At 47.8% G+C, this 26,328-nt stretch overlaps 2 protein-coding genes across 5 annotated transcripts; both read right to left on the bottom strand.

Annotated features, from left to right (window-relative positions):
• Nucleotides 1-203: 203 nt before the first annotated feature.
• Nucleotides 204-7,239, bottom strand: FAHD1 (FAH domain containing oxaloacetate decarboxylase 1). 3 transcript variants are annotated; one of them, XM_083152637.1, is made up of 2 exons: nucleotides 7,167-7,239; nucleotides 204-1,089 (listed from the first exon to the last, which is right to left on the bottom strand). In XM_083152637.1, the coding sequence occupies exon 2, from the start codon at nucleotides 1,051-1,053 to the stop codon at nucleotides 391-393; it is 663 nt and encodes a 220-aa protein (XP_083008763.1). In that variant the 5' UTR covers nucleotides 1,054-1,089; nucleotides 7,167-7,239; the 3' UTR covers nucleotides 204-390. The 3 variants fall into 3 exon arrangements, with proteins under 3 accessions (XP_083008763.1, XP_083008760.1, XP_083008761.1); XM_083152634.1 differs by lacking the exon at nucleotides 7,167-7,239 and adding an exon at nucleotides 6,229-6,354; XM_083152635.1 differs by lacking the exon at nucleotides 7,167-7,239 and adding an exon at nucleotides 5,522-5,766.
• Nucleotides 7,240-9,587: 2,348 nt separating this feature from the next.
• On the bottom strand, nucleotides 9,588-26,317 carry LOC146019942 (hydroxyacylglutathione hydrolase, mitochondrial). Of its 2 annotated transcripts, XM_083152618.1 has the most exons (10): nucleotides 26,163-26,317; nucleotides 21,994-22,181; nucleotides 21,845-21,909; nucleotides 20,846-20,963; nucleotides 19,764-19,872; nucleotides 17,792-17,895; nucleotides 17,563-17,664; nucleotides 16,434-16,513; nucleotides 13,133-13,217; nucleotides 9,588-9,927 (listed from the first exon to the last, which is right to left on the bottom strand). In XM_083152618.1, the coding sequence occupies exons 1-10, from the start codon at nucleotides 26,236-26,238 to the stop codon at nucleotides 9,907-9,909; spliced, it is 948 nt and encodes a 315-aa protein (XP_083008744.1). In that variant the 5' UTR covers nucleotides 26,239-26,317; the 3' UTR covers nucleotides 9,588-9,906. The 2 variants fall into 2 exon arrangements, with proteins under 2 accessions (XP_083008744.1, XP_083008745.1); XM_083152619.1 differs by lacking the exon at nucleotides 13,133-13,217.
• Nucleotides 26,318-26,328: the final 11 nt, after the last annotated feature.

The following is a 26,328-nucleotide window of genomic DNA, read 5'->3' as shown; positions in this document are numbered from 1 at the left end:
ACCAGTCACTCACCAAAATTGGTTTGAGTGTGGCCAGGATTATGTTTTGTGTACTTTAAAATACATGAGGTAAACTAAAAAGAAGGTCGTAATTTCAGACAAGACATCTCATTCCTTACTGCTTGTTTAACATCCACAAGATCAGACCTTACAGAATTATAAAGGTTATGTATATCTGTCTTTATGGGGAACCACACAGTGTATTAGACTGATTAAAATGTATTTTATTTGTACAGAATGAATAGTTTTCGGAGACATAACTCAGCGATAGGGATGGCTGTCATACTCTTCTGCCCCCTCATATTAAAAAATGTTACAGTCTTCTGGAGAGAGAACCTGAGCAATGATTGTAGATGGATAAGTAGGGGATGCCACGGACTCATCCTTTAATTACGGCTGTTTCTTAACCTGAAACCTCACTCTAATGATATCACCAATCCCTGCCACTATCTCATCATTTTCCTGAACGGCGGCGACTCCTTCCGGTGTCCCGGTCAGTATAAGATCCCCCTCTTCCAGGGTGATTATTCTGCTGATGTAGCTGATGAGGAACGGAATGGAGAAGATCATTGAAGACGTACTACCTTCCTGTCTCATGGTGTCATTCACCTTCAGCCATATCTGCAGATTGTGGGGGTCTGGTACCTTTTCTTTGGGTATGAGGTCACTGACCGGGCAAGAAGTGTCAAAGGCTTTTGCCAAAGTCCACGGGAGTCCTTTCTGCTTGCACTGATCCTGTGTATCTCTGGCCGTCATGTCCAGGCACAATGCATAGCCTCCCACGTGGTCCATTGCACAGGACTGGGCTATGTCTTTACCACTTTTACCAATGACAACTCCCAGTTCCACTTCATGGTGCAGGTTACTGCTGTAGTAAGGAATGCAGACAGGCGCTCCTTCCCGCACATACGCGGAGGGGGGTTTCAGGAACAGCACCGGCTCTTTGGGGACAGCGTTTTTAAGCTCCTTGGCGTGCTCTGCATAGTTTCTTCCAACACAGATAATTTTTCTTCCCCAATCCCAAAACTTGCTCAGATTTTTAGATGAGGCCATCTTGTGGATATTAAACTTCTCCCCTTCTGGGTTACACTATAATAAAATATAATTTTCCATGTGTTTAATAGTGGTATTAGTACACCTTTATAATGTGCAAAATGAAGAGCTTACATAACATCTAGGATAAGGATGCTATCTATATTATGTTTATGCAGGGAAGGGGATTTTTGAGAGTAATACCACACTGATTGGTGGTATACTACCACCTGTAGAAGATAACTTAGTTTATTCTGTGGTGACTGACATAAACCTGGATTATTAGGTATATATATCACAGGACACTCCTACTGTTTTGGTTTTTGAGTGCCTTTGTAATTGACTGTCAGTGGTGCACCCCTGAGGTAAACAATCAGATTGTTGTGGCCAAGAGAGGCAGAGAGAAAAAGAAAGCTCTTAGTGGGGGCACCCTTATATCACAGAAAATTAGGGTATAATAACGGCATTAAAAATAGCATTTTTTAATAAGTATGCAGTTCCCAACGTACGTTTCGCATCGCTTCATCATGGGAGGTCACACCTCCCGTGACCAAGCGCTGCGAAACATTCGTCGGGAACTTGCCAGGTCACGTGGTGGCATCCACAGGCCGGTGACAGATGCAGGTGGCAGCCGAATGGGGAGCACATCACAGGAGCGACAGCTCCACCAGTCTTCCGGGTGTAGCAGAGCGTCAGCTGCCAGACCCCCTAACAAAGGGCAGAGGTAACCACTGGAGTTATCCGGTGGATCAACTCTCATACTACCCAGCCACAGTACGCATATAGTATATGATTATATAATCATAGTACATGTTTAGAGGGCTCTGCGTCAGTGTGCTCCTCCATGCACCTTGAACTTGCCAACTGCAGATAGCAGGACAGGGATATTACTAAAACTCCCCTGTCACGCAATACCCTGCACCTGTTTCCAACACACTAATTGTTAATTATGATACATAATCAGTGTTATTCATAACAATTCTCTTTTTATATGTGTGTGGTCTGTCTTGGAGACAAATATTGGTACTTGTTTTCTAGCACGGCACCCACGACAACGGGTCTGAAAAATCGGTCGCATCGCATGCGACCAAATCGCATGCGATGCGACAGACCCGATTTTTACATTGTACCCAATGTTAAATGGTCTCTGAGACCCGATTTTTACATTGGACCCAATGTTAAATGCCCCCCCAGACCCCAATTTTAATTGTATACCCACCCTGATGGGTCAAATGCCCCCCATTGTTAACAGCACGCCACGATCAACGTCAACCCGAAGCGTGGCGAGCGTGCGCTCACCACACTATATAAAATCAACTCCACGCCGACGTGGATAGTGGGGGTATGAAAAGGTCGGAGGACGCGTAACGCTGTGCTCGCCACGCTTTGGGTTGACGTTGACCGTGGCGTTGCGTTAACAATGGGGGGGGGGCATTTGACATAATAATTAACCATCAGGGTGGGTATAAAATAAAATATCGGGTCTGGGGGGCATTTAACATTGGATCCAATGTAAAATTGGATCTGAGGTACAATTTAACATTGGGTACAATGGCAAAATCGGGTCGGTCGCGTCGTATCGCATGCCATTATAATGGCATTCGATGCGACCGTTTTTTTAATTGTACGGGAAACGTCTTTGAAGGGCTAAAATCGGGTCGGTCGGGTCTGATCGGGTCCCATCGCATACCTTAAGTTATGGTATGCGATGGGACCTGACGGGCGCCGTGCTAGGAAACAAGTACCCAAATATTTTTACAAAAAGTGACCCATGATTTAAATCCTTAACATTACCATTGACATCATGGTATGAATTAGGACAAATGAGTCTCACACCTGGTATTCCTATCAAATCTGTCTCCAATAGGCCTATACAATAGGCACAATTGGCCTTTAATTATCTTTATATTTTTGCAGCATTGCAGATTTTAAATAACGATTGTGTGACAAGGAACCATCATAATTTATCTTAATGCATACTTATTAAATGCCCCCACTAAGAGCTTTCTTTTTCTCTCTGCCTCTCTTGGCCATAACAATCTACTATCTATATAAGCAAGTTAAAATGTATGAAGTATCATTCAAGAAATCATCATAGTGGTCTTCCTACAAATCATTATCTCCTTTTCAAACTATTTCTGGTGGGGAAACAAATATGACCGCTAGTAACACACACTACCTCACAGCTCTCTGTACCGGGTAGCAGAGGGGTGGCAGGCCACTGCAGACAGGCTAGGGCAGAGTGATATGCTATGATTAATGGATCCCATGCTCCTATCATAGGCTATTGCTCTGCCAATGTCACACCCTCCAACTGTTCCATTTTAGCTGGCACAGTACTGTTTTTTTATGGTCTGTACAGCTAAACCAATGTACCATTTTGTGTCAGTTTACATGAGGTACCAGGGGAGCGGCACTGTGATGCTATGGATTCAGGGGTTTAGCCGATGGTGTGCAGGCTCTGGGTGCACAAGTGTAGCAGGGCGCCTGGCACCACACTCTCTGCCCGCTGGTCTGCCCTTTGGATGCCACCCGCCCGTCCGCAGCAGAGGCGCAGAGTCTCTGACAGCATTACAGAGACCCTGCGCCCCAGCTGGCGCCATAGAAAAGACACTCTGTCTCTTTTGCGTCGGCGACCATTTTTAGAGGGGCGTAGGGTCTCTGTAATACTGTCAGAAACGGCGGACAGGCAGGTGGATGGGTAGGCGGGCAGGCAATTTAATTCCCCCTGGGCAATGAGCATTTAATTCCCCCTGGGTAACAAGCATTTAACTCCCCCTGGGCAATAACCATGTAATTCCCCTTGGCAATAAGCATGTAATCACCCCTGGCAACGAGCATGTAACCCCCCCCCATGGCAATGGGCATGTAATCTCCCTTGACAACAGGCAAGTAATTCCCAGCTGGCAATTAGCATGGAACCCCTGTTAACCAGAATATAAGTAAGCAGCACTTCAGGGGCATTATGCGTTTAAGCAGCACTAGCGGGAGCATCACGTGTGTAACGCAGTGGCACTACAGAGGGGCATTATATGTGAAAGCGGCACTACTGGGTCCATTATGTGTGTCATTGGGCACTGTTGGGGGGGGGGGCATTATATGTGTATGTGACACTACAGAAGGCATAATGCGTGTAAGCAGTACTACAGGGTGCATTATGTGTAAGTGGCACTAAAATGCCATGGGGGTGTACAAAATGTATAATTACGCCATTGCATGGATAGCGGTACCCTAAAGCATTATGGTGTGTGGCATAATGTGTAATGAGTAGAGACAGGATTATATGCATTTGCATATTTGCATATGCATTTGCATATTTTGCGCATTCTTACTTGTTATTGCATATTTTACCTAAAATCTAGTGATGGTGCATATTTTAGGACCCACCACCTTTCCACCCACGAATCACAGCACTGATTTGCCCTCCTGCTGGCCAGGTAGTGGTAGAGTGTGCAGGCCGGGCCAATATGTGCGCAGTGTGGGGGACATTGCTCTAGGCTGCCAATCTATTTTAATAAAAGTCAGTCGGGGCGGGTTATGCCACAAAGCTCCTGAACCTTTGCCTGCCCCTGGCCTGGGACTTTGCACCAAGAGAGAGACTTCTGCAGCAGAGGAGGTGGGCGGAAGGATTGTAACATCACGCGGTGCGGAGAAAACTCCGGGTCACAGTGAGTATGCGGCGCAGGGAGAAAGCCTTCCACTGCGCCGCTTTCACATGCTATGCTGACATTTGATCCATCAGCGCTGGAGATGAGGGTCTGTGTAGTTGATAACAGAAGAGCCTAGGATGCTGCAGTCTGCTGTAGCAGCCTGGAGAAAAAAAAATCCTGTGTACAGCCTTAAACATCTGCAGGTGCTGTGGGCCTATTTTTGAGGTTTATTTGCAACTAATAGGATGCTGATTTTTAAATAAATAAGTTAAAAATGACTTTTTTTTCATTATTCAATGTAGCATATTTTAACACTTTTCATGCATATTTTAAGTATTTTTCATGCATATTTGCATGCATATTTAAAGCTTTTTATATTGCATATAATCCTGTCTCTAGTAATGAGCATTATGGTGTGGCATAAAAAAGAATTCAGCATTATGATGTGTGGCATCATGTTACTTAAGCATTGCGGTGTGCGGCATAATGTCTACTAGGCATTACGGTGTGGGTCATCATGTGTAAAGGGCACTACAGTGTGTGGCATATTGTGTAATCGGCATTACAGTTTACTATAAGAAAGAAAAATGACTGGGAGGAGGGCGCCGAAACATCCTGTTGCTCCGGGCACCATGTCACCTAGCTACTCCTCTGTATAGAGTAGCATGGCCTCCTTGGGTAGGGGTCATTTGGTTTTCCCAATTTAGGTTGACATGCACAAGGTCGACACCTGGAATAGGTCAACATGGCTAAGATGGACAGGGTTGGAAGTATGACACAAGTGTTAGGTCGACAATCAAAAAGGTTGACATTTTTCATATTGATATAAACAGACTTACCATATGCTCACAAATGACACAGACCCTGTGTCATTTATGAGTGTCCCGGTTTAAAGGGACGGTGTAGCACGTCTATATATACAAACACCCTGCAGAGCAGAGACCCATGGCACAGACTTTCTAGACCTCGTGTATAAATGAGTCACCTCCTCCGGTAATTGTTATACTTCCTGGAATTAGGGAACGGGAGAGGCTGGTGTGTGACTGTGCACATGTATCACTGCTGCCCGGTTTATTTCCTTCAGAAGTAGATCCATCCAGTTGCAACAGAGCTGTCCTGATTACTACAAGTCCCAACATGCTTTGCTCCGGGGCCGGTGTATATGTAGCTAATCAGCAAGGACAGCAATGATACACTGGGTGAGATTTAATAGGATGAGAGATTCAGAAAGTGAGAGATTTGGTGAGAAATCTCCAGTTTTTTTAAAGCGGCAATCATTTACACTGCAAAACCAGTTTCATTATGAAGTGTAAATGATTGCCGCTTTAAAAAAACTGGAGATTTCTCACCAAATCTCTCACTTTCTGAATCTCTCATCCTATTAAATCTCACCCACTGTGTCCTACTGGTGGCTGGCTGCACCACCAGTGCGGACAGCAGACAGAGAGCTCTATAGAACAGCTCACTGTGGCTTCCTTCCATGTGTTGCTGTTACCTAAACGTTAACCCTATAATAGCATACTAGCTGTGATCCCATAACACTTACCTTCCCCTGTGCCTGCAGGAACAGGAAGTCACTGTGAGGGGAGGGGTGGAATGCTGCCTTATCGCTGCATGATAAATCCTGTTTGCCATTAACTCCAGCCATAAGTGACCCGGGACACGATAGGCAGAACAGAATTAGCTGAATACCAATTATTTTTTCTTGCTTTACATGTTGCCCATGATAGTTCAATGCTCAATTTTATATATCACCCCTTTCACATTCTCCAAAGTGGTATAACCCTAACATACACTTGTCACTAATATATGTGCTGGTGGTTATTACTAGAATACAAATACAGTTAGTGGGGACACTGCAGTTAGCATTGCAGAGTCTGTGTTGCAATAATAAATAGATTGTGTTTTATTCATTTTTGGAATGTTTACACTTTCTGTGCAGCATAAAAAGGCCTCTATTGTCATTTACTAATAATAATACTAATAATAATGCAATTTCTATAGCACTTGTCTCCTAATGGGATTCAAAGTGCTTTATTGTAACTATGTACATACACACTGTACGATATCACACCTCTCAACTGTCCCGCAATTCGCGAGGACGTTCCAGCACACTGTGTGGGGGGGATTGGGTGGAGCAGTCAGGAGAGCCACTAGCCATGCCCCCACAGTGGCGAAAACGGGGATGTGGCCTTGCAGAAATAGACCACGCCCTCATATTGCTAGGCCATGCCCCCAAAAATCAGGCGGTCCCACGGCTGACACACAGAAAGTTGGGAGGTATGCAATATTGTCCATATCGTTAATGATATATCACCCAGTGTGCACCCCCGAAATCCTGAGATTGGGAACACCAATATCGTGATGGAAAGCCTGGCACTTTTGCGGCTAAATCCCGTGATCCCACCAATCCTGATCTGGGGATTGGCCGTCCTAGTCTCAGGTAATAAATGAAATAAGTATGGAAGTCTCTATGATATACACCTGGCATAGAAGAGGGTCCAGCTGTTAATATCTCATCAGAGTTATCTCCGAAATACTGCAAACGAAGTATAACCTTCACAGCGAGCTGCATGTTCCTATGGGAATAATTAACCTGATCTTTGAACTGTTTTGTAAGTTACAGAGTAAGGTAACAGCTGGTTGGTTATTTACAGGCCTGTCTCTAGAAGTATTCCGTTTTACTGACACTGCTAAAAGCATATGGACAGCTATGAGTCTGGTATCTGTGTAGTCATCTCATCCATAACAGTATGTACTACAGGCACATTCCCCATCTCTTAATGCAGTACACAGGTAATCAGGCATGTTTGTATGTTGTGGCAGGGTCTGAGGATGTAATGCCCCTTTCAGACCGCACTTAAAAACCAGTATTTTGCCGATTTTTAACCGTTTTAAAATGGGAATCTGTGCGGTCTGAAAGGTGCAGAACCACTTTACCGTTTTACAAAAGCCGTTTTTGCAAAACCGGTATTTTGGCATCAAAATCGGGTCTGAAACGGTATTTAGGACCCTGCCAATGAGCGGACCCAGTGCAGTGAATATTTAATGAGCGCTCATTAAATATTCATAGGCACTTCACCCCCTGGAGCCCCCCCCCCCCCCCAGGGATTCCACTGCAAAGGGATGTACATACGCTTCGATTTGGACAGGTTTTTCATTCAAAATCGAACGGTTTTTAAGACGCTTTCGATCTGCAATCGATTGGATGCGCGCTTCCATTTTATCTATATCAGGGTTGCCAACCCTCCCGAAATTTTCGTGAGTCTCCCGAAAATTGGGTCCCCCTCCCGGCCCCCCGGAAGGGTGGGCAACCCTCCCGGATTCAGGGGGGACCCCCGGATCGCGGCATTAAAATGCCGCAATCCTCGGGTCTCAGAGGAGGGGGCGGAGCTAAAATGACACAATTGCGTCATTTAGTTCCGCCCCCTTAACGGAGATCCCTGAATTCGCTGGTTTACCAGCATGGGGGCGGGGCTTAGTGATGTCCCGCTTAAGCCCCGCCCCCTGAGCGGCTACTGAAACTCTCCTCTCCGGGTTTCTCCCGGAGAGGAGAATAAGAAAGTCGGCAACCCTGATCTATATCGAAAAGAGAAATAGACTGTGCAGGCAAGGAAATATCAAATTCAATCCAGTAAATTAAATGTGTACAATGTGCCTTGAATGCGAATCGAATTCGATATTGAATGCAAAAGTGCGAATGCGCAATCAAATGGAAAGCAAAGGTCAAATCAAAAGGGGGTGGAATTGGGGAAACCGAAAGCAAATCGAAAGTAAACCGATGCATGTGTACACACCTTAACAGTTGACAGGCTGAAAGAGTGTCAGCTCTGCAGCCTAGGTGTTAAGTCAGTGGTTCCCAACCCTGGTCCTCAAGTACCCCCAACAGTGCACGTTTTCCAGGTCACCCAGCAGGTGCACTCATTATTCAGACACATCTTAACCCCTTCCCGACATTTGACGTACATTTACGTCATGGCCGGGATGTACTTCCCGACGCATGGCATAAATGTACGTCATGACTTTAAACTGTCACCGCGTCTATAGACGCGGTGACAGAGGGACGATGGCTGCTGTCCCTGACAGCAGACATCTTCCCTCGTAGCAGCGATGCCCCCCCCCCCCATCGGCGATCGCTGCGATTGGCTGTTCAAATGTGAACAGCCAATTGCAGCGTTTTCTGTGTTCTGTGTATAATTTTGTCTCTGCTGCCCCCTAGTGTCCAAAAAAATTAAAAGGAGGTTGAAATAATGATGGTAAAATAAAGTACACATATGGTCTTTGTTAGTTATTATCTATTTTGAGTGGTATGATTATTTGTCTCACAAGCAGAAAATTTAACATTTTGCAAATTGCAAAATGTTCAATTTTTTTACGACATTTTGGTATTTTTCACAAAAAAAAACAGACTGTATCGACCAAAATTTACCACTAACTTAAAGTACAATGTGTCACGAGAAAACAATCTCAAAATCACTGGGATAAGTAAAAGCAATAAAAAGTTATCCCCACATAAAGTGATACATGTCAGATTTGACAAAAAGGGCTGTGTCAGGAAGGCAAAAACAGGCTGCGGCGGTAAGGGGTTAAAAGATCACAGGTGGAGGCGAATTATTATGAAACACCCCCCCCCCCCTCCCGGTTCAGCACATCACAGGAACAGGCTCCTGTGCTTGTAGGAGGATACATCCCAGCTCGATCCTGGGTGGTAACATTCCGCCCAGATTGCATTGTGAATGCAATACATGATAAATGGGCCCCTTAAACTTCATCACACCACCCACATAGACAGACTAGGATTCGTCTAAAGCAGGTGTCTGAAGAGATAAATTACCATTTCCAGGCGGATTTTTCCCAGGAGCACTTCTAAAAGACAGATTGTACATGTATGGCGGGTAGGTCATGTATTGGTCATGTAGTCTTTATTAATCAGTTGCTGCTCGCAGAGTGACTTTATATATAAGTAACATATGCAAGTATTTTCTGCGTTTATTTGTATCAGTCACATTTATTATCTATTAATTGGTTCTACTGCTCAATAGACTCTAAATGACATGTTAAATAACTGCATCCGTGCAGTAGGTAATTGATTGGTTTGGCTTCGAGGAACCTGCAGCAGAGATCCTATTGTTCCGACCTCTCCAGCTGAATACTGTAGATCCATCTTTGGGATGGTTGCGATCGCTTGGATCCTGCGGCAGCCCAGTCTCTGCGTGTCGGCTAGCTACAGCTTTGACATTGATGTCTGAAAAAATGTGTTTATTGGTTAAATGAGGAGAAGCATTTATAGAGAGACTGGTTTATCATCTGATTTATGCAGACTTGAGGTTACTCTTGCGTGGGAGTACATCTTTGCATGCAATGTAGGCAAGCTGTAATGAATTTGTAAGGAATAAAATACACACGCCTCTCATCTCCTCCCATCCCGACTGCATACATTCGCACGCACATAACAAATATATAGTGGCAGGTGCTCAGTTAGTTTAGTAATACCATTCAGGTGCATGGAAAGGAGGGGTAATACTGAGCACGAACAAAGCAGAAATGTTGGGGGCAAGGGTTTTCACACCTTAGAACACTGACGCGTTTTACCTACAGTACAAGGTCCCGCCCTCTGCTCTGCAAAGGAGGCGGAGTCCTGTTAGTGTGATCTTCTCTCTGGACAAAGCGATGTTTTGCAACAGACCTACATTCACAACAACTAAATCTTAACAGTCATTTATTGCAAAACGCACACACACAGGATTATTTGAGCAGTATTTTTTATTTTAGAAGGTTGAGCCCAACGTCATTGCAATTTATAGTTACACAAGTCAACAAACATACTTTGTTGGATAACAACTTGTGTGTGAAGAATGCTGCACAAAACGGCAGAAGGTATTAGCAGGTAATGCGTTACTGCCCTCAGAGTGGTTACTAGGACAACGAATGGGGGTAGACACGTTCCCATCACACCCTATAATTCCACACTCAATCCTTTAATTGTTAAAAGCTTGTCTCCCACTACTTTTTTGGGTGTGTTGGTCATAAATGGTGCAAAGTGATCAGCTTTTTTTTTTTTTTAACAAGGATCCCCCAAAGATGGCTGGGCCGGAGGCTGGAAAGGCTGATCAGTCAGTAATCACATTAAACCGGTCCTCGAGTTCTACCTGCAGTCCATGTTTTCCAGGCCCCCTGTGCATCTGTAAAATGTGTCGGTTAGGAATAAATGCATCACATGTTTAAAACAGTGAGTTGGTAATGACCGCACCTGTGCACCAGCTAGGTGGCCTGGAAAACATGAACGGCTGGTAGCTCTGCGGTTTGACCAGCACTGCACTAGTGTATGCAGGTCATCGCTGGCCTATCAGAGTGCTGGTGCTTAAATCTGATCGAAAACGACCAGATCGAACCAAGGTGGATAAAGATAAAATGAGGCCTAACTACTGTAAGTGAAAGGCTGCATTCCACCACGTGGCCAGAGAGAAGCCAATGGAACTTTATATTCTAGAGATCAATTGAAAAAAAATTGAGGACTGAACGATTTTTGGGATGGGCACGTGGCCCCTAGCACGCAAAGGATTGCCTGCGTTCAGCGTTTCTATGGGCACACCCACTGTTTGGGGCATTTCTGTCCACACTGGCACACCCCCTGTCAGTCAGGCTCAGAGCGCCTGGCAATGGCGATAAATCATTAATGGTTTAAGACCAATCTAGAATAGTTTTGCCATCGATGGGGGAGAACCAGATGGTTTTCCTCCATCGATAGAGCAGCATAACCCCCCCCCCCCCCAAAAAAAAAATCTCCAAGAAGGTGCAGGAACACAGAGCAGAGCTCCGCCCCAGCATCCATAAAGTCCCACCCCCAGGTGATTGGCCATGAGCCAGTCAAAGAAATAAATCACCAGCGATAGTCAGAAACATTGATGATCATCCATTAGATATTATGCTGCAATCGATGACTGCTTGTACTATTGCCATCGATGGTAACCATCAATAGCGATAGCACTGATGGCCATCCCTAGTTAGGGTTAGGCTGCAGTGTTATGTGGGTTAGCGGAGGGGGGGGGGGTATGGAGGGTTAGGGTGTAGCGGAAGAGGGTTAGTTATCTAGCAGGTTTTAGGATTCTCCTGACCGCCGGCACTCCGTACCCAACACACACAGACGGTGCCGGAGTATTGGTCATTATAAACTCTCTAACATCTCCAAACAATGGAAGCAACCACCAAAATGATCATTTACCAACTTGGTGCATGTAATTTACTGACAAGTCTAAGTGCGATTCGTCAGTACGGAACCCTGCAATTGTTCTGACGTTCTAGGTTATCTGGTGCCATTGGGAGGAATTATACACAACTATACGGGAATTAAACCTTCCAAAAAAAAAAAAAATGACTGCTATTACAATATATTAATATGTCATATTGCATTTCTTTATACAGAAAGTGTCAAAATGTTCATTACAGAAACTTCTATACACTGGAAGCACATCGGTCACTATACATTCTGCGGTGTCCTGTAATTGCTGGACGACCCCCCCCCATACACACTGGTACTATGTGGTCGCAAGGTGAAATTTGGTTTAACACATCCACTAATGAGCAATGCACGTATAGGATTAACATTATCCGTGGGACTTGGCTGTAAGTACGACTCTACTCCCACATCACTGTCTTGGGCCCCTTCTGGTGTGTATTACGGCATAACTGTAGTGCGCTACGGGATCTAATAGTCTTCTACAATATGTGTTAATACTTTGTGTATAGAATATTTGGTAACCCCGGTTTTGGATCTGGAAGGTACGAGACAGTTTGGCTTGTAGTGATTGGACTCCCTGAACCCTCACAAAAGGTGCGATCTGGTACATTCACGGTGATCATTATACATTTGTACTTTTATATATTATTGCAGCGATTATAAAACTTCTTCTTCTGAAGAGTTGACACATTCCAGCTGTAGTGATAGGACACGGAGGAAGGTGACACAGGGCGCTATAGTGGTAATATAAAAGTGTTTGGCGCCCCAGGCTTATGTATACTACAGTAATGAAAATAAACTTTGCGCTGGGGCACGATGCTGGTGTGAGTCAGTATTACTTACAATGTATGCTTCTATGGTGGCCATCTGGGTATGTACAGAGTACTCACAATGATCACATTTATTAAAATAATAAAAGATGACTCGGATCTTTGTGTTTCAAGCAGCAAAATCTCGGGAGCTGTTTTTTCCCGTCCGACTTTCCTAGCGCCGGGGAAGAAAGCAAAGCCCGCGGGTTGATCGGATTCGGAACATTTACAAGTCATTTCCTTTGCTTTGGGAAAATCAAGACAATAATTTGAGGTGTTTTTCCTTTCTTTTGCCAGCAAAAAACTAAATTGTGAGCACAAAAAAAAAAAAAAAAAAAAAAAGGGGAGGAAGGAAGATCCGGTTACAAATTTGGATTGGAAAATTGGGTTCAGTCTTTTGGCACCTTAAAGTTATCTTTCTCTTTGCGGATGGAGGCCATGGTAGAGATGGGGTCATCTTCCCCTGCGTGCTGCTGGACAGACTTCTCCCTGTTATGGAAAACACAGAATAACATCCGATGCATTAACCAACATGGGCATGGCGAGCAGTGTCATTATACTGTGTGTATGTGATGATATGATAACAAGGACAGCGATTATAGCCAATCCCACCGCCCACGTTATATACAACACTGACATAAAGCGATCAGACCAAGGCCCTTATTCTGATCGGTGCGGCCAGATCCGAATATGCGGCCAGGACCGTGCGTGCGAAACCCCGCCTTCCATACGGATCACCAACTCCGTCCGTATGCGGTAAGAAGCTGGCCGAACGGACCGCACGTGTATTTTTCACGGAATACGCCTCCCCCATCATTCGATGGTCGCAGAACATCGAATGCAGGGCCGAGTGGTCCACCAGCTCCCGCAACTTCAGACCACACGGACATTTTTCCGTGCAAAAGCAGGGATCTGGGCGGGCAGCTGACATCTGGCAATGTCATATGTCCGCCCCCTACACGTGCGTCACGGCCGCATTACCATACGTACGCCCAGCGTTTTCATGGGAACGCCCATGAAACGCGGGGTGTAAACATATGGTAATGAGCCCAAACTGCCCTTCACGCCCCTCTCCACCCCCTGTTCGTAGTGTACACATTTCATGCGGAATGTTGCCGTACGTCCGGCTCGCACATGCGCAGAGACGCCTCTGCACATGCGCAGACACAAAACATCGGCGGCACGACCGCACGCGGATATTACCGCACCAACCAGAATAAGGGCCCAAATCCCATTTCATAATACTGGAATACTTTGGACATGTCCAACTTGATTCAGGACCGGATCACACAGGTGCGACTTAGCAGGCCGGGCGATTATCGATAGTACGCATACCCGAGGCCGTACTTTGATATAATCCTGCCACTGATTTTTTTTTTTTTTTGATCGCTGGCTTTTTGCAAGGTGATAGACAGGAAGCCGGCGTTTGGAGGGTGGTGACCGCACGTTTTCTATGAGCGTTAGGGAAACGCAGGCGCGCCCAGGTGTTTTCAGGGAGGATCTATGACATCAGCTCCGCCCCCCGATTATCCTGTTTCTATCACAGCCCCTGAGTAAGTCCTGGGCTACGCAGAGACTGCGCACACTGGGAAATCATTACATGGTGAGCGGCTGTTATCTGGGAGTGTCAGGTAATACGCAGGTGTGGCCAGGTGTGTGAGGGGAAGTCATGTGACATCAGCTCCGTCACCGATCAGCCTGATTCTATCACAGCCACTGAGTAAGTCCTGGGCTATGCACAGACGCCACACACTGGGGAATCATTACATGGTGAGCGGCTGTTATCTGGGAGTGTCAGGTAATACGCAGGCGTGGCCAGGTGTGTGAGGGGAAGTCATGTGACATCAGCTCCGCCCCCGATCAGCCTGATTCTATCACAGCCCCTGAGTAAGTCCTGGGCTACGCACACACTGCACACACTGGGAAATCATTACATGGTGAGCGGCTGTTATCTGGGAGTGTCAGGTAATACGCAGGCGTGGCCAGGTGTATGAGGAGTAATCATGTGATGTCAGCTCCGCCCCCGAGCAGCCTGATTCTATCACAGCCCCTGAGTAAGTCCTGGGCCACACACAGACTGCACACACTGGGAAATCATTACATGGTGAGCGGCTTGCGAATGGATTTGCAGCTGTAATAGTTCCGCAGGCCGTGCTAAGCATTTTGCAGGTTGCATGGGGCGAGATTTCACTCCGGCGGGGCGGCGAATACATAATTGCAGGGCTCCAAAAAATTATCAGCCCAGCGATCAGGCCTGAATCAGGCCCACACTAAATGGTCACCATGCATAAGAACAACACAGACAAAAGGTCGGCACCCGCAGAAGGTTAATATGAAAATAGACGAAGCATGAAAAGGTGAGTGAGTTTTTCATGGGTTTTTTTTTGGTGTCAAATTGTACACTTCACCCCATGAACCCCAAGTTAGTGCACCATTTTGCTCGCTCTGCTTCCCGCCATGTGTCTTGCATCAGGACCACAACGCTCTGTGCACAGTGTGCAAACTCAAATCTAAATTGCAGTGAAAAAAAAAAAAGCTGCCCAGCATGTGTGGGGTACATGCAAAATCTGCCAGTATTTACCCTCCATGCAAAAATAATAATTGTACGTGCAACCCCTGCATTCCAGTGAGCTTTGTCCAAGTGCTTTTGCCTGGTCAGTTACAGAATGTGTCCTCATACATCGAAGCCTCAACTCGCCGCACGGCAGGAAATGCCCAGCATGAGCACGGCGAGAGGTCCCATGCAACTCTGCTAGCATCCAAAATGCATCTTAATCACAACACGATGTGACTGGGACGCACCAGGAGGCTGCGGGTTAATTTGATATGCAACACTAGTATATCTCAATGCCACAGCCTCCATCTTGGCCATGTGCATCGGGTCTCCAGCCACAGCTACATACAGAGTTAGTTTGATTATATCTTTCTTTTTTAACTAGTGTAGCCGATTACAGTACTTTATAACCCCCCCTGGTGCCATCCAACTGAGTACATGTGACCCATACCACTGGGACCTCCGAGATTGAGAGGGTGAACGGATGATCTGTGTGAGTGACAGAACTGCGGACACACAAAGCTCCATTACAATACTGAACTAGCAGAGGCAGTGAGCACATTACAAGGGTCACTACAACCACGTGGAGTTGGTGCCCATCTGCTCCAAGGGAGATTTCGGTCCTCCCTGAGCCCGCTTTAGGACACCTGCATTACAGTTTGACAGGTGAACCTGCAGAGGAGCAGCATATGTAAACACACAGTCTGTCCTTGGATGCCTATTTTGGACCGAAAAGGACCGATCTACACTGGATTTATGTGAGTATTTATCCCCCCCCCCCACACCAGGTCCCTATTGGATTCTACATGGACATAGGTGTGTGTGTGTGTGTGTGTGTCAGACATCTAAAGCCAAACACAGAGACCCCTGAACAACTAGCTGTTATCTCAGTCCCGTGTCTCAGCAGGCCCCTGCTTTCCTGTAGGATATGTGACATGTACCATGTGGATCATTTAGCTGTCATCACTACAGACTGTATACCTATCCACAAGGAAACACTAATAACTGTATTTTCATTTGGGACCAGTGTTTGTATCTTACGCACCATTGCCCTTTAGAGTATTTCAATACTATCCATGCTAATACACAGGTGAATACCACTACCTCCTGCATGTGGAGGTGCTCATTCAGGTGGCACTAAGAGAACTTACCGGACTCTCATAAAGGGGTTAAATGTAAACTCTTCTGCTAGTGTGGATGGTATGGTGGGTTCCCCTTTATCATAGGTTTCCTGGAAGGCAAAACAATAAAATGAATGATGTAATCCAGAGGCCACCTGTGGATCTGTAGAAATGTGTCTGTTAGGAATAAATGCAGCACATGTTTGAAAATGTGACAGTTAGTAATGACTGCACCTGTGCACCAGCTAGGTGATCTGGGGAATGTGACAGTTAGTAATGACTGCACCTGTGCACCAGCTAGGTGGTGTGGAATACGTGAACTGTTGGTAGATCTCGAGGACCGATTTGGCTAGTCCTAATATAATCATTCTTCTACACAAGAGGCAGTCACAAAGGGGCCCATTCATCACATAATATTTGTGGCTACTTCCCCCTAAAACACCAGTTTTCAGAGGTTAGCCTCAAATATTAAGTATCCCCTGAATGAAATGTTTGTCTCACCGGAATTTTTAGCGCATATTTTGAGGATCTGTCACAGAAACTCAAAGGGTTCAATGTAAAAGAAAACCGTATAGATCAGATCTGTTTGTCTCAATCTCTTATTTGCCGATCTCACGTCGCTGCACTGAAAGGTCAATCAATGGAGCACTACAAGTACCAGGCCGCAACAATAGCTGACCACATGCCCGTGCCAACAAAACTGTGTTAACGCTGAGACAGTGGTCTAATGAATTCCTCATCATCAGAGGACGGATGGACGGACATCTCTGTGTTAGGCTATTTGTACAGTTATGTCCGCTTAGCACACAAAGCCTGCGAGGTCTGCAAACACTGAATGTAAGACGTATCCAACCTTCTAATCAGGACATGTGAAGACATTACCCATAGCGGCCAATCAGACCTAGCTATTATATCTCCATTATGTTCAATAAGATGGTAGGTAGAAGCGGATTGGTTACTGTGGGCAACTTCTCCAGCCGTCTACTTTAGAAAAAGTTGGATACATCTCCCCATCTGCTCCCTAAAGTTGGATACATCTCCCCATCTGCTCCCTAAAGTTGGATACATCTCCCCATCTGCTCCCTAAAGTTGGATACATCTCCCCATCTGCTCCCTAAAGTTAGATACATCTCCTAATCTGCCCCCTAAATCATCTCACCTTAGCCCAAGACAGCTTCTGCTTGATGCTCTCATTCTTAGGCTCCACGTGGCGAGCAAACTTCAAGTTGTTGATTGTGTATTCATGTCCACAATAGACTCTCTGTGGGGAGGAAAAGAAAAGGAAACAAAAAATAAAGAATAGTAATACAGTAATAATAATAATAATAATAAAAAACAAATGCACCAAAAACAAAGTAAAAGCAATGAAATAGTCTGTAAGCCATTACTGTCTCTGGAGGAAGTCGCCCCAGTATCTCAATCAGAGCTGCGTACATTTCCTCTGCTGTCCCTTCAAAGAACTTCCCGCACCCTGCCACAAAGAGGGTGTCACCTGGGGGAGGAGAGAAGATATGGACAGGTTAGCCCCTCCCTATACCACTTACACAGCGGTCACAGGCTACACGCACATACATGTGTATTAACCACTTGAGTGGTATGCCCGGATTTTCCGGGCCTACCACCATATTAAAGGTGTGCGCCAGTCGTGCTTGCAGCGGTGCACCACTGGCGCATCACCTGTCCGGGCACCCCCCCACCTCTCCTCACTGGCTATTGTACGCCGGAGCTCCCCTTGCCATTAGTTGTAGGGTGCAGTCTCGGGGGGTCCTCCCGAGCAGCCCCAAACATCCCGGAGCCTGCCACCTGTTGTAAACAGCGGCTGGGGCAGCAGCAGGGCCCGGGAGCTACGGCATACGATCGCCGGATCTAAGATGAGGAGGAGGAGGAGCTACATGGGGGGTGGCCAAACACTCTGTGGTGGGTTTTGCTGGGGCAGGACAAACCTGCAGGTTTGTCCTGCCCCAGCAAAACCAACCACTCAAGGGGTTAAAATGAAATAGCTGACAATTCCTGTATACCGGGAAGAGATCTACAATACAGCTGCGATACTTACAGTCAGACATTCTGACCTATTAGGGGGCTACCAGGGCTTGGTCCAAAAGCAAGGGGTCTCCTATCGCCCTGAGCCCTATGTATGCCTCGCTTCATCGCTAAGGAAACATGCCCACCAAGACCTGAAACCAGTCTCCATACAGGTGAAGCCTGCCGCTTCCATATTTGTGCATTGGAAACTAACACATAAAAAATGTCCTCATTTGGGTTAATTCTCCCGGCAATTTCTCTGCAGGTTGCGAGTAAGTGCGATTATACACCACACTTACAGGGGTCAATTTACCAAGATGGGAGGTCGCTATGGGCAACCAATCAGATTCTATTTATTATCTTCTAGAAGGTGCTAATTAAATAAGTAGGTTCTGATTGGTTACCCATAGCAACATCCCATCTGAAACAGATCTCACATCTTAGTAAATAAACCTCACAGTATCCTGCCGTGCTCATACGGCTGCGCGCAAAAATATCAGGCGCTATTAGTTTACACGCCGCGGCAATGCCGCCCCGCACCCTTTGCTGGGAATAGGATTGTCCCCATTGATTACCTTCCTGATAGATAATTCCATTGATATGGAGCCGGATGGACATTTCCATGATTTCCTCTAGGTCCTGGCCCTCTATAGTACTGGGCCCCTGAGCAGCCACATGGATTACTATCCTTCCATAACTACAGCTTGCATTCCAGTCTCTGTTCTCGTCCCATGTGATGCCAGTGCTGCTATAGCAAGTACCCCACAGACTGGGAGCGGAGGCTGGAGAGCGACACAAGACAATAGATGCCGGCAGGCTAGGCTGCTGTATATAGAAGTAGACATTCGCTGCTTCCCCTGAAGGAAGGGGCTGAGGTGCCCATTTAGCAGGATGTCTCATCCCTGACACACAGGGACAGGGGTCCGAAAGGAGCCCGCTCCTGCGATGTGCTGAGCTGGGCGCTGGGGGTGGTCTGCGCATGCACGGTTAGCGATGGCACCCCGCCGACAGCAGCAGTGCGGGGTGTAGCCATGTAGCCATCTCAGAATGGTGGTAGCCCAGGGATGCAATGCGCTGCTGCCCGTTGTTGATACATCGGCCGGCTTCACATCCCCGATAGAAACCTATGTGGGAGGCGGCCGGCGGCGGTGCAGCAGGGATCGGGGATTCCTGCTGAGGTCCCCCCTACATACATCGGGGTGATACTTAATTTTTGCGGCTAATCCCCGAAAACGGGTGTTTACGGGTATTTAACCGCAAATATTGAATGGTAAATGGGCCTCTAAAACTCCCATATAGACAAATACCACAATGACCCGAAACGGGACGGAGACTCACCTGTAAAGACAGCCGGCTGCTCGGAGCTATTGGGCTTCGTCACATAATAGCATATGTGCCCTGAGGTGTGGCATGGGGTGTACAGACACTTGACATGCAGAGACCCCACCTAAAGGGACAAGAGGATCAGTTATTGTCTGGTTTGAAACGGCTGTGTAACTGGGCAGAAGCCGTCTCTGAGGGGCCGAATCACACCAAATTCAGCCCCCGCCCCGATGGTGGGGGAGTGCGCATACACATAGTCGCGCATGTGAGTGCGCACACCCCCGGAGCGAACGCCTTCACCTATCTGGGCCACCGCAAATTGACCGACAGGCGAGTGGCGGTCGCTGGGGTCCACCCAGCATTTTCTGGGCGTGCCCATAGAAACTCTGGACGGACTCCTGCGAATGCAGACATGCCCCTGCCTGCTCGGGGACGGATGTCACATGACGCCAGCGCCCGCCCCCCACATCGCCCATCGGGGAGAAAAGACCTGGCTTACTCTTTATCTGCGAACAGAGAAAATATAAACTCGATATGAGTAACCATCCAATGATGTTTCCTCCATGCGAGCGGAGGCATACGCGTACACATTCGCTCGCGGTCTGAATCAGGCCCTGAGTGCGGCCTCCCATTGCTCGCCCACCGTCACCCATCGGGTGTCGTGTGATATGTTCATGTTCTAACTGTCGACATAAGAATGGCCACATGATCATGATGTCACAAGTGTGTCAACACGATAGCTTAACCCGAACCCCCACCCCCGTAGCCCAACCCGAATGTTGACATTCTGAGCATGTAGACATGTTGCCTGCCAACACCATAACTGTCGGCATTGTGTTACTGACACGACTGTGGACATGAGTATTTATGACCTCATGGCTGCGTCCCCTTACATTAGAATATGCATTGGTTATTGTTAGACACTGGCTGGTCCATGTTGTTCTCCGAGACAAGATGAAGCGAACACTAGGGGGTGAATTTACTAAAGCTTCTAAAAATGAAAAGAGGGGATGTTGCCCATGGCAACCAGATTCTGTCGATCATTCCCTAGGATGCAATAGAGAAATTATAAAATGTGAGAATACGGGTGCGCTCACCTGGAACGTCGTTAGGTGAGACACTTTCTGGTTTAATGCTCCGACCCGGTCGTCTCCGCCATATACTTTTAGCCCAGACACCATTTTCACCAGCTTCTCGTTCCCTCCCGCGTGATCCCTGGGAATGAGCAACGTGATGACAAGAGTTTGTAATAAGAACGGCTAATGACCGCGCAGGACAGCTGCGCACGCCGCTCCCTTCCCCCAGCCTCCCCTGCACACGCCGCCCCCCTTCCCCCAGCCTCCCCTGCGCACGCCGCCCCCCTTCCCCCAGCCTCCCCTGCGCACGCCGCCCCCCTTCCCCCAGCCTCCCCTGCGCACGCCGCCCCCCTTCCCCCAGCCTCCCCTGCGCACGCCGCTCCCCTTCCCACAGCCTCCCCTGCGCACGCCGCTCCCTTCCCCCAGCCTCCCCTACGCACGCCACTCCCTTTCCCCCAGCCTCCCCTTTCCCACAGCCTCCCCTGCACACGCCGCTCCCCTTCCCCCAGCCTCCCCTGCGCACGCCGCTCCCCTTCCCCCAGCCTCCCCTGCGCACGACGCTCCCCTTCCCCCAGCCTCCCCTGCGCACGCCGCTCCCCTTCCCCCAGCCTCCCCTGCGCACGCCGCTCCCCTTCCCCCAGCCTCCCCTGCGCACGCCACTCCCTTTCCCCCAGCCTCCCCTGCACATGCCGCTCCACTTCCTCCAGCCTCCCCTGCGCACGCCGCTCCCCTTCCCCCAGCCTCCCCTGCGCACGCCGCTCCCCTTCCCCCAGCCTCCCCTGCGCACGCCGCTCCCCTTCCCCCAGCCTCCCCTGCGCATGCCGCTCCCCTTCCCCCAGCCTCTCCTGCGCACGCCGCTTCCCTTCCCCCAGCCTCCCCTGCACACGCCGCTTCCCTTCCCCCAGCCTCCCCCGCACACCCGGTCTTTTCCCCGGTTCCTCATCTTCCATTCTTTCTTTGCCATGTGTAATATGCATGAAAAAATTTAGCAAACCATATGAAAATCAGACAGAACATTACCAGTGATGGTGAGTGGTGAGGACAGTGGTCAGTTTTACTCCATGTTTCTTCACTGCTTCAACAACCTGTTGAAAATTCAATGTATTAATATTAGAACATTTTACAGCAGTGTCGTCTCCCCATCAGGATCACCCCGTGTAGTGATGTACCTTCTGCGGCTGTACCGGATCTACAATGGCGGCCTCCTTGGTGTCCTCGTCAATGAGGAGGTACATGTAATTGTCCGTTAGGGCAGGAAGTAGCTCAATCTTCATGTTGGGCTGAGAGACCAGTTTGGATTTTCGGGACTCAAAGTCTTCCTGATTCGTCACCGCACTGGTCCCCAAATACGCTGAGCCTGAAACACCAACAGAGAGGGAGAACATAAACCAGCGCGCCCAACATGGCATTTCCAGAAGGACATATAGGGGGGAATTTACTAAGATGGGAGTTCTATGTCAGATGGGATGTTGCTATGGGCAACAAATCTAGAAGGTGCTAAATAAATAAGTAGATTCTGATTGGTTGCCCTTAGCATGTGATATAGAACTCCCATCTTAGTAAATTTCCACCATAGCCACATATGAAAGGTTAACTGGCACAGCCACATGGCATGTGACCACATCCAGCTGGGCTTTCCCATCTCATGCCACCATGCACTGAAAGCCATTATGTACATGGGCATAATACATTATAATCTCTCCTTATCCGGCCTCATATGGTGGGGGTGCAGAATATGAAAGAGGATGGGGGTACAGTATAAATCCTATATGGTAACAGAATTCAGAGATCTTCGTTACATAGATCTGCGCAAATGTATGAATAATCCCGAAGCCATCGTCAAGGCTTCTCTGTATATTGGGGTCCTAATCACCCTCAGCGATCACCAGACTTCCTTAGCTGGCGAGTGCTGACGCAGTGGGTGGGCGGGGATGTGCGAGTGTCTCACTTGCGCGTCCCATTGGCTGGCTGTTTATCGCTCTCCATTTTATCACTTTTTGAAGCTTGATACATCTGGCGCTATGTCCCCAGCCTCCAGTGGCGGGCAGCGACACTACAGATGTGAGGAGCAGCGCCAGCCTTATATTTACAGTATATTATTTATTTATTAACAGTTTCTTATATAGCGCACACATATTCCGCAGCGCTGTACAGAGAATATATGAACAGTCACATCAGTCCCTGCCCCAGTGGAGCTTACAATCTATATTCCCTACCACATGTACAAATACATTCTAGGGTTAATATGTTGGGAGCTAATTAGCCTACCAGTATACTTTTACATTGTATATAAGATCAGGATTGCTCACTTGACCCTCTCCTTCATTAACCAATCAGACATTACCAGGGAAGTTCAGGAACAGAGCATTTTCTCCCTCATGGAGAGGGGTCAGGTAGGCAACCCTGTATAAGATGAGCCCTACAGTGGTCTTTTATTAGCATTTTTGCTACTTTTTTTTCCCCTTCAGAAAAGTACTTATTAAATTTTTTTGCTTCTACCATATTTTACGGTACTCTTTACCTAGAACGGCGCCCACGATTGAAATCGCGGGCGTCGGGGGTAAAAATCGCGGTGATCGCGGTCATCGCGGGTAAATCGGGACGGCCGCTAAGCCCGCGATGACCGCGATTTTCCCATAGGGAACAATGTTAAAAAGCCTGATTGACCGCGATTTTACACTTAAATGCCTCAATGGACCCGATTTGGGCATAGAAATCAATGTAAAATGGGCCACACAGCCCAAATAGGGCCAATGAACCGTTAAATGTCCCCCCAAATTTTTAACGCCACCCCACGATCCACGCCAACCCGAAGCGTGGCGAGCGCAGCGAGCCCGCGAGGGGCGGCGGTACGCGTCCTCCGACCTTTTCATGCCCTACTATCCACTAGGGCGTGGTGTGAGAATAGAATAGTGTGGCGAGCACAGCAAGCCACCGAGCCCGAAGCGTGGCGAGCGCAGCGAGCCCCGCGAGGGGACGCGGATACCTTCACAGGTCGACGCGTCCCCTCGCGGGCTTCACAGGTGTCCGGGTCGCCACGGACACCTGTGAAGCCCGCGAGGGGACGCGTATAACTGTGAAGGTATCCGCGTCCCCTCGCCACACTATTATATTCTCACACCACGCCGACGTGGATAGTAGGGCATGAAAAGGTCGGAGGACGCGTACCGCTGCGCTCGCCACGCTTCGGGTTGGCGTGGATCGTGGGGTGGCGTTAAAAATTTGGGGGGACATTTAAGGGTTAATGGGCTCTGTGGCCCATTTAACATTGATTCCTATGGCCAAATCGGGTGGATTGAGGCATTTAACAGTAAAATCGGGTCCATCGCGGCTTTTAACATTGATTCCTATGGGAAATCGGGAGCATCGCGTCGCGGGCATCGCGGGTACATTTATGGCCGGCCGCGACGCGACCGACATGATTTCCATGTTTAACATTGGTTTCAATGGGAAATCGCGTCGGTCGCGTCGCGGCCATACATAAATGTACCCGCGATGCCCGCGACGGGCGCCGTACTAGGTAAAGAGTACCTATTTTACATATGATGTAATCTGTAAAATGTGAGCACAGCACCAGTGGGTATTGATGGACAGTATTTTACAATTGAAGATCCACCTTAAAGCTCCAATTAACGGACTGTTTTTCATTTGTACCGACAAGAAACTCTTTGACACAAGGCAAAAGCATCAAACGAGAGACACATTGTACGGTAGATAACGCAGACGGGACGTCTACACTGAGGTGGAAACACAGCACTGGCAGATTTGTTGTTTATCAGCTGGTGTCAGGAAATGCCAAGTCATGGTGACAGATCTGCTCTACCAGAGTCCTGCCCTTGCCCGCTCACTATCCTCTGCCTGCGATGTAGACACAACAATATACACACCATAGTTACCTCCCCTCCTGCATTCTACAGGAGACTCCCTGAAATAGCAGCAATCTCCCTCTCTCCACATTACACTGTTACATTGTTTTGGGGGAAAAAGGAATGAGAGATAGATACATTTACATTAAATTATCAGCACAATTTCCCAGCACTTTACCAAGTAAAGTCACTCGTACTAACTGCTTTGGGGCTCATCTACATTGGGATATAAGTTATTTAAAAATATTCCTCTCAGATGTAGCAGTACACGCCCACGCTTCTAGGTGCCACGCTCACAAACTCTTTTCACAATCTCTCCATATATGGAACTAGACACGCCCTTTGGGTGGAGCATGACATGCCCCCTCAATGGGACGCTGTGCAAAATTCTACTACCAACTATAATCTCCCTGAAACTAGTTTTCCAAAGTAGGCAAGTATGACACATACACACACACCCCAATGTCTTCTGCAACATTCATTGTACACAGTGACAACTGTTGCTAGGCTAGGGTGTAGCAGTGGCCTGTCAGCACTTGCCGAGTTCCCAGGACGGTATCTTGCCAGACAGATGGTTTCTCATTAACCAACACCTCTGCCAGCTAGACCCTCACAGGCTGCCGTCATATAACTCTAGTGACATCATTACCGGGTGCATTAGGAAATACACATCCCAGCATGCCCTATCAATTATAACCTGATCTAGCCGCAAAACAGTAACAGGGCATGCTGGGGTGTGTAGTTCTCCCAGCATGTTGCCAATCCTTGGCCTACAAACTGACAGAAGCTGATTGGTTGCTATGGGCAACCACGCCACTTTCTCAAAAATGTGATACATCCTCCCCAAAGTGTCCTCGGTGGCGCCTCATCCTTGACAGAGACTTTGCTGGATCCAGAGGACCGCTGGGGTCCTGCAAGTGCTTAGAGGCAGCTCTCCACTGGGTGTTCTCATTAGAGTATCCACAAACACAAAGGTCTGTCACCAGAGGGAATAAGGGAGCCTCAGCTGGGAGCTTATATGAAGAGCATACAGATCAGTGCTAGAATTAAAATGATGGATTCAAAACCCAGTTACAAGGCAATATCACACCTTATAGTAACTGCAGCATTGCAGGAAGCTCTGGGAGTATATAATGGCAAGACGTTTTCAGATTATATATATATATATATACATACATACATACACACATACACATACATACATACATACATACACACAAAGTTGCACTGCCCCACCAATCACCTTGGAGAGGGGAAGCCAGGAGTCTGCACAACATCGTACAGTATACAGGGGGTATATAGATGCTATATGATGACAATGTGAGACTTGTTGCTAGGACCTGGCACCAGCTGTACCTGTCACCCCCTCCTGCCTGCTGCCTGTGCCGTTGACAGGGGACCCTGACACAGGATGCCACCCCTGCCCCCAGCACAGCACAGAGTGAATGTCACGACAGTGTGCGGTCACATACCCACTCTGTAGCCAGCCGCAGCTCCCAGGAAGGACAGTGCGCACCACAGCCTCCTGCTGCACCCACGCAGCATCATCCTGAGTGGGCCGGCTGCTGCTGCTCCGTGCGGTGCCCTCACTGGAGGGGAGGGGGCTCTTTACCTGAGGCTCACTGACAGCCAGCCAAT

The sequence above is a fragment of the Crinia signifera genome, chromosome 7, assembly GCF_055691185.1.
Source record: "Crinia signifera chromosome 7, ASM5569118v1, whole genome shotgun sequence".
Lineage (NCBI taxonomy): Eukaryota > Metazoa > Chordata > Amphibia > Anura > Myobatrachidae > Crinia > Crinia signifera.
The sequence above is the reverse complement of the archived record's forward strand: the minus strand, read 5'-3'. Positions and strand labels throughout refer to the sequence as shown.

Excerpts from the sequence above, each read along its gene's own strand:
- FAHD1 (XM_083152634.1), bottom strand. The coding sequence starts at position 6,330 with ATGGCTGGAGTTAATGGCAAACAGGATTTATCATGCAGCGATAAGGCA. Across the intron at positions 1,090-6,228 it reads TCCTGCAGGCACAGGGGAAG|TGTAACCCAGAAGGGGAGAA; the intron begins GTAAGTGTTATG and ends ATTTTATTATAG.
- LOC146019942 (XM_083152618.1), bottom strand. The coding sequence starts at position 26,238 with ATGATGCTGCGTGGGTGCAGCAGGAGGCTGTGGTGCGCACTGTCCTTC. Across the intron at positions 22,182-26,162 it reads TGCGGCTGGCTACAGAGTGG|GCTCAGCGTATTTGGGGACC; the intron begins GTATGTGACCGC and ends TTGGTGTTTCAG. Across the intron at positions 9,928-13,132 it reads AAGAGAAAGATAACTTTAAG|ACATCAATGTCAAAGCTGTA; the intron begins GTGCCAAAAGAC and ends ACATTTTTTCAG.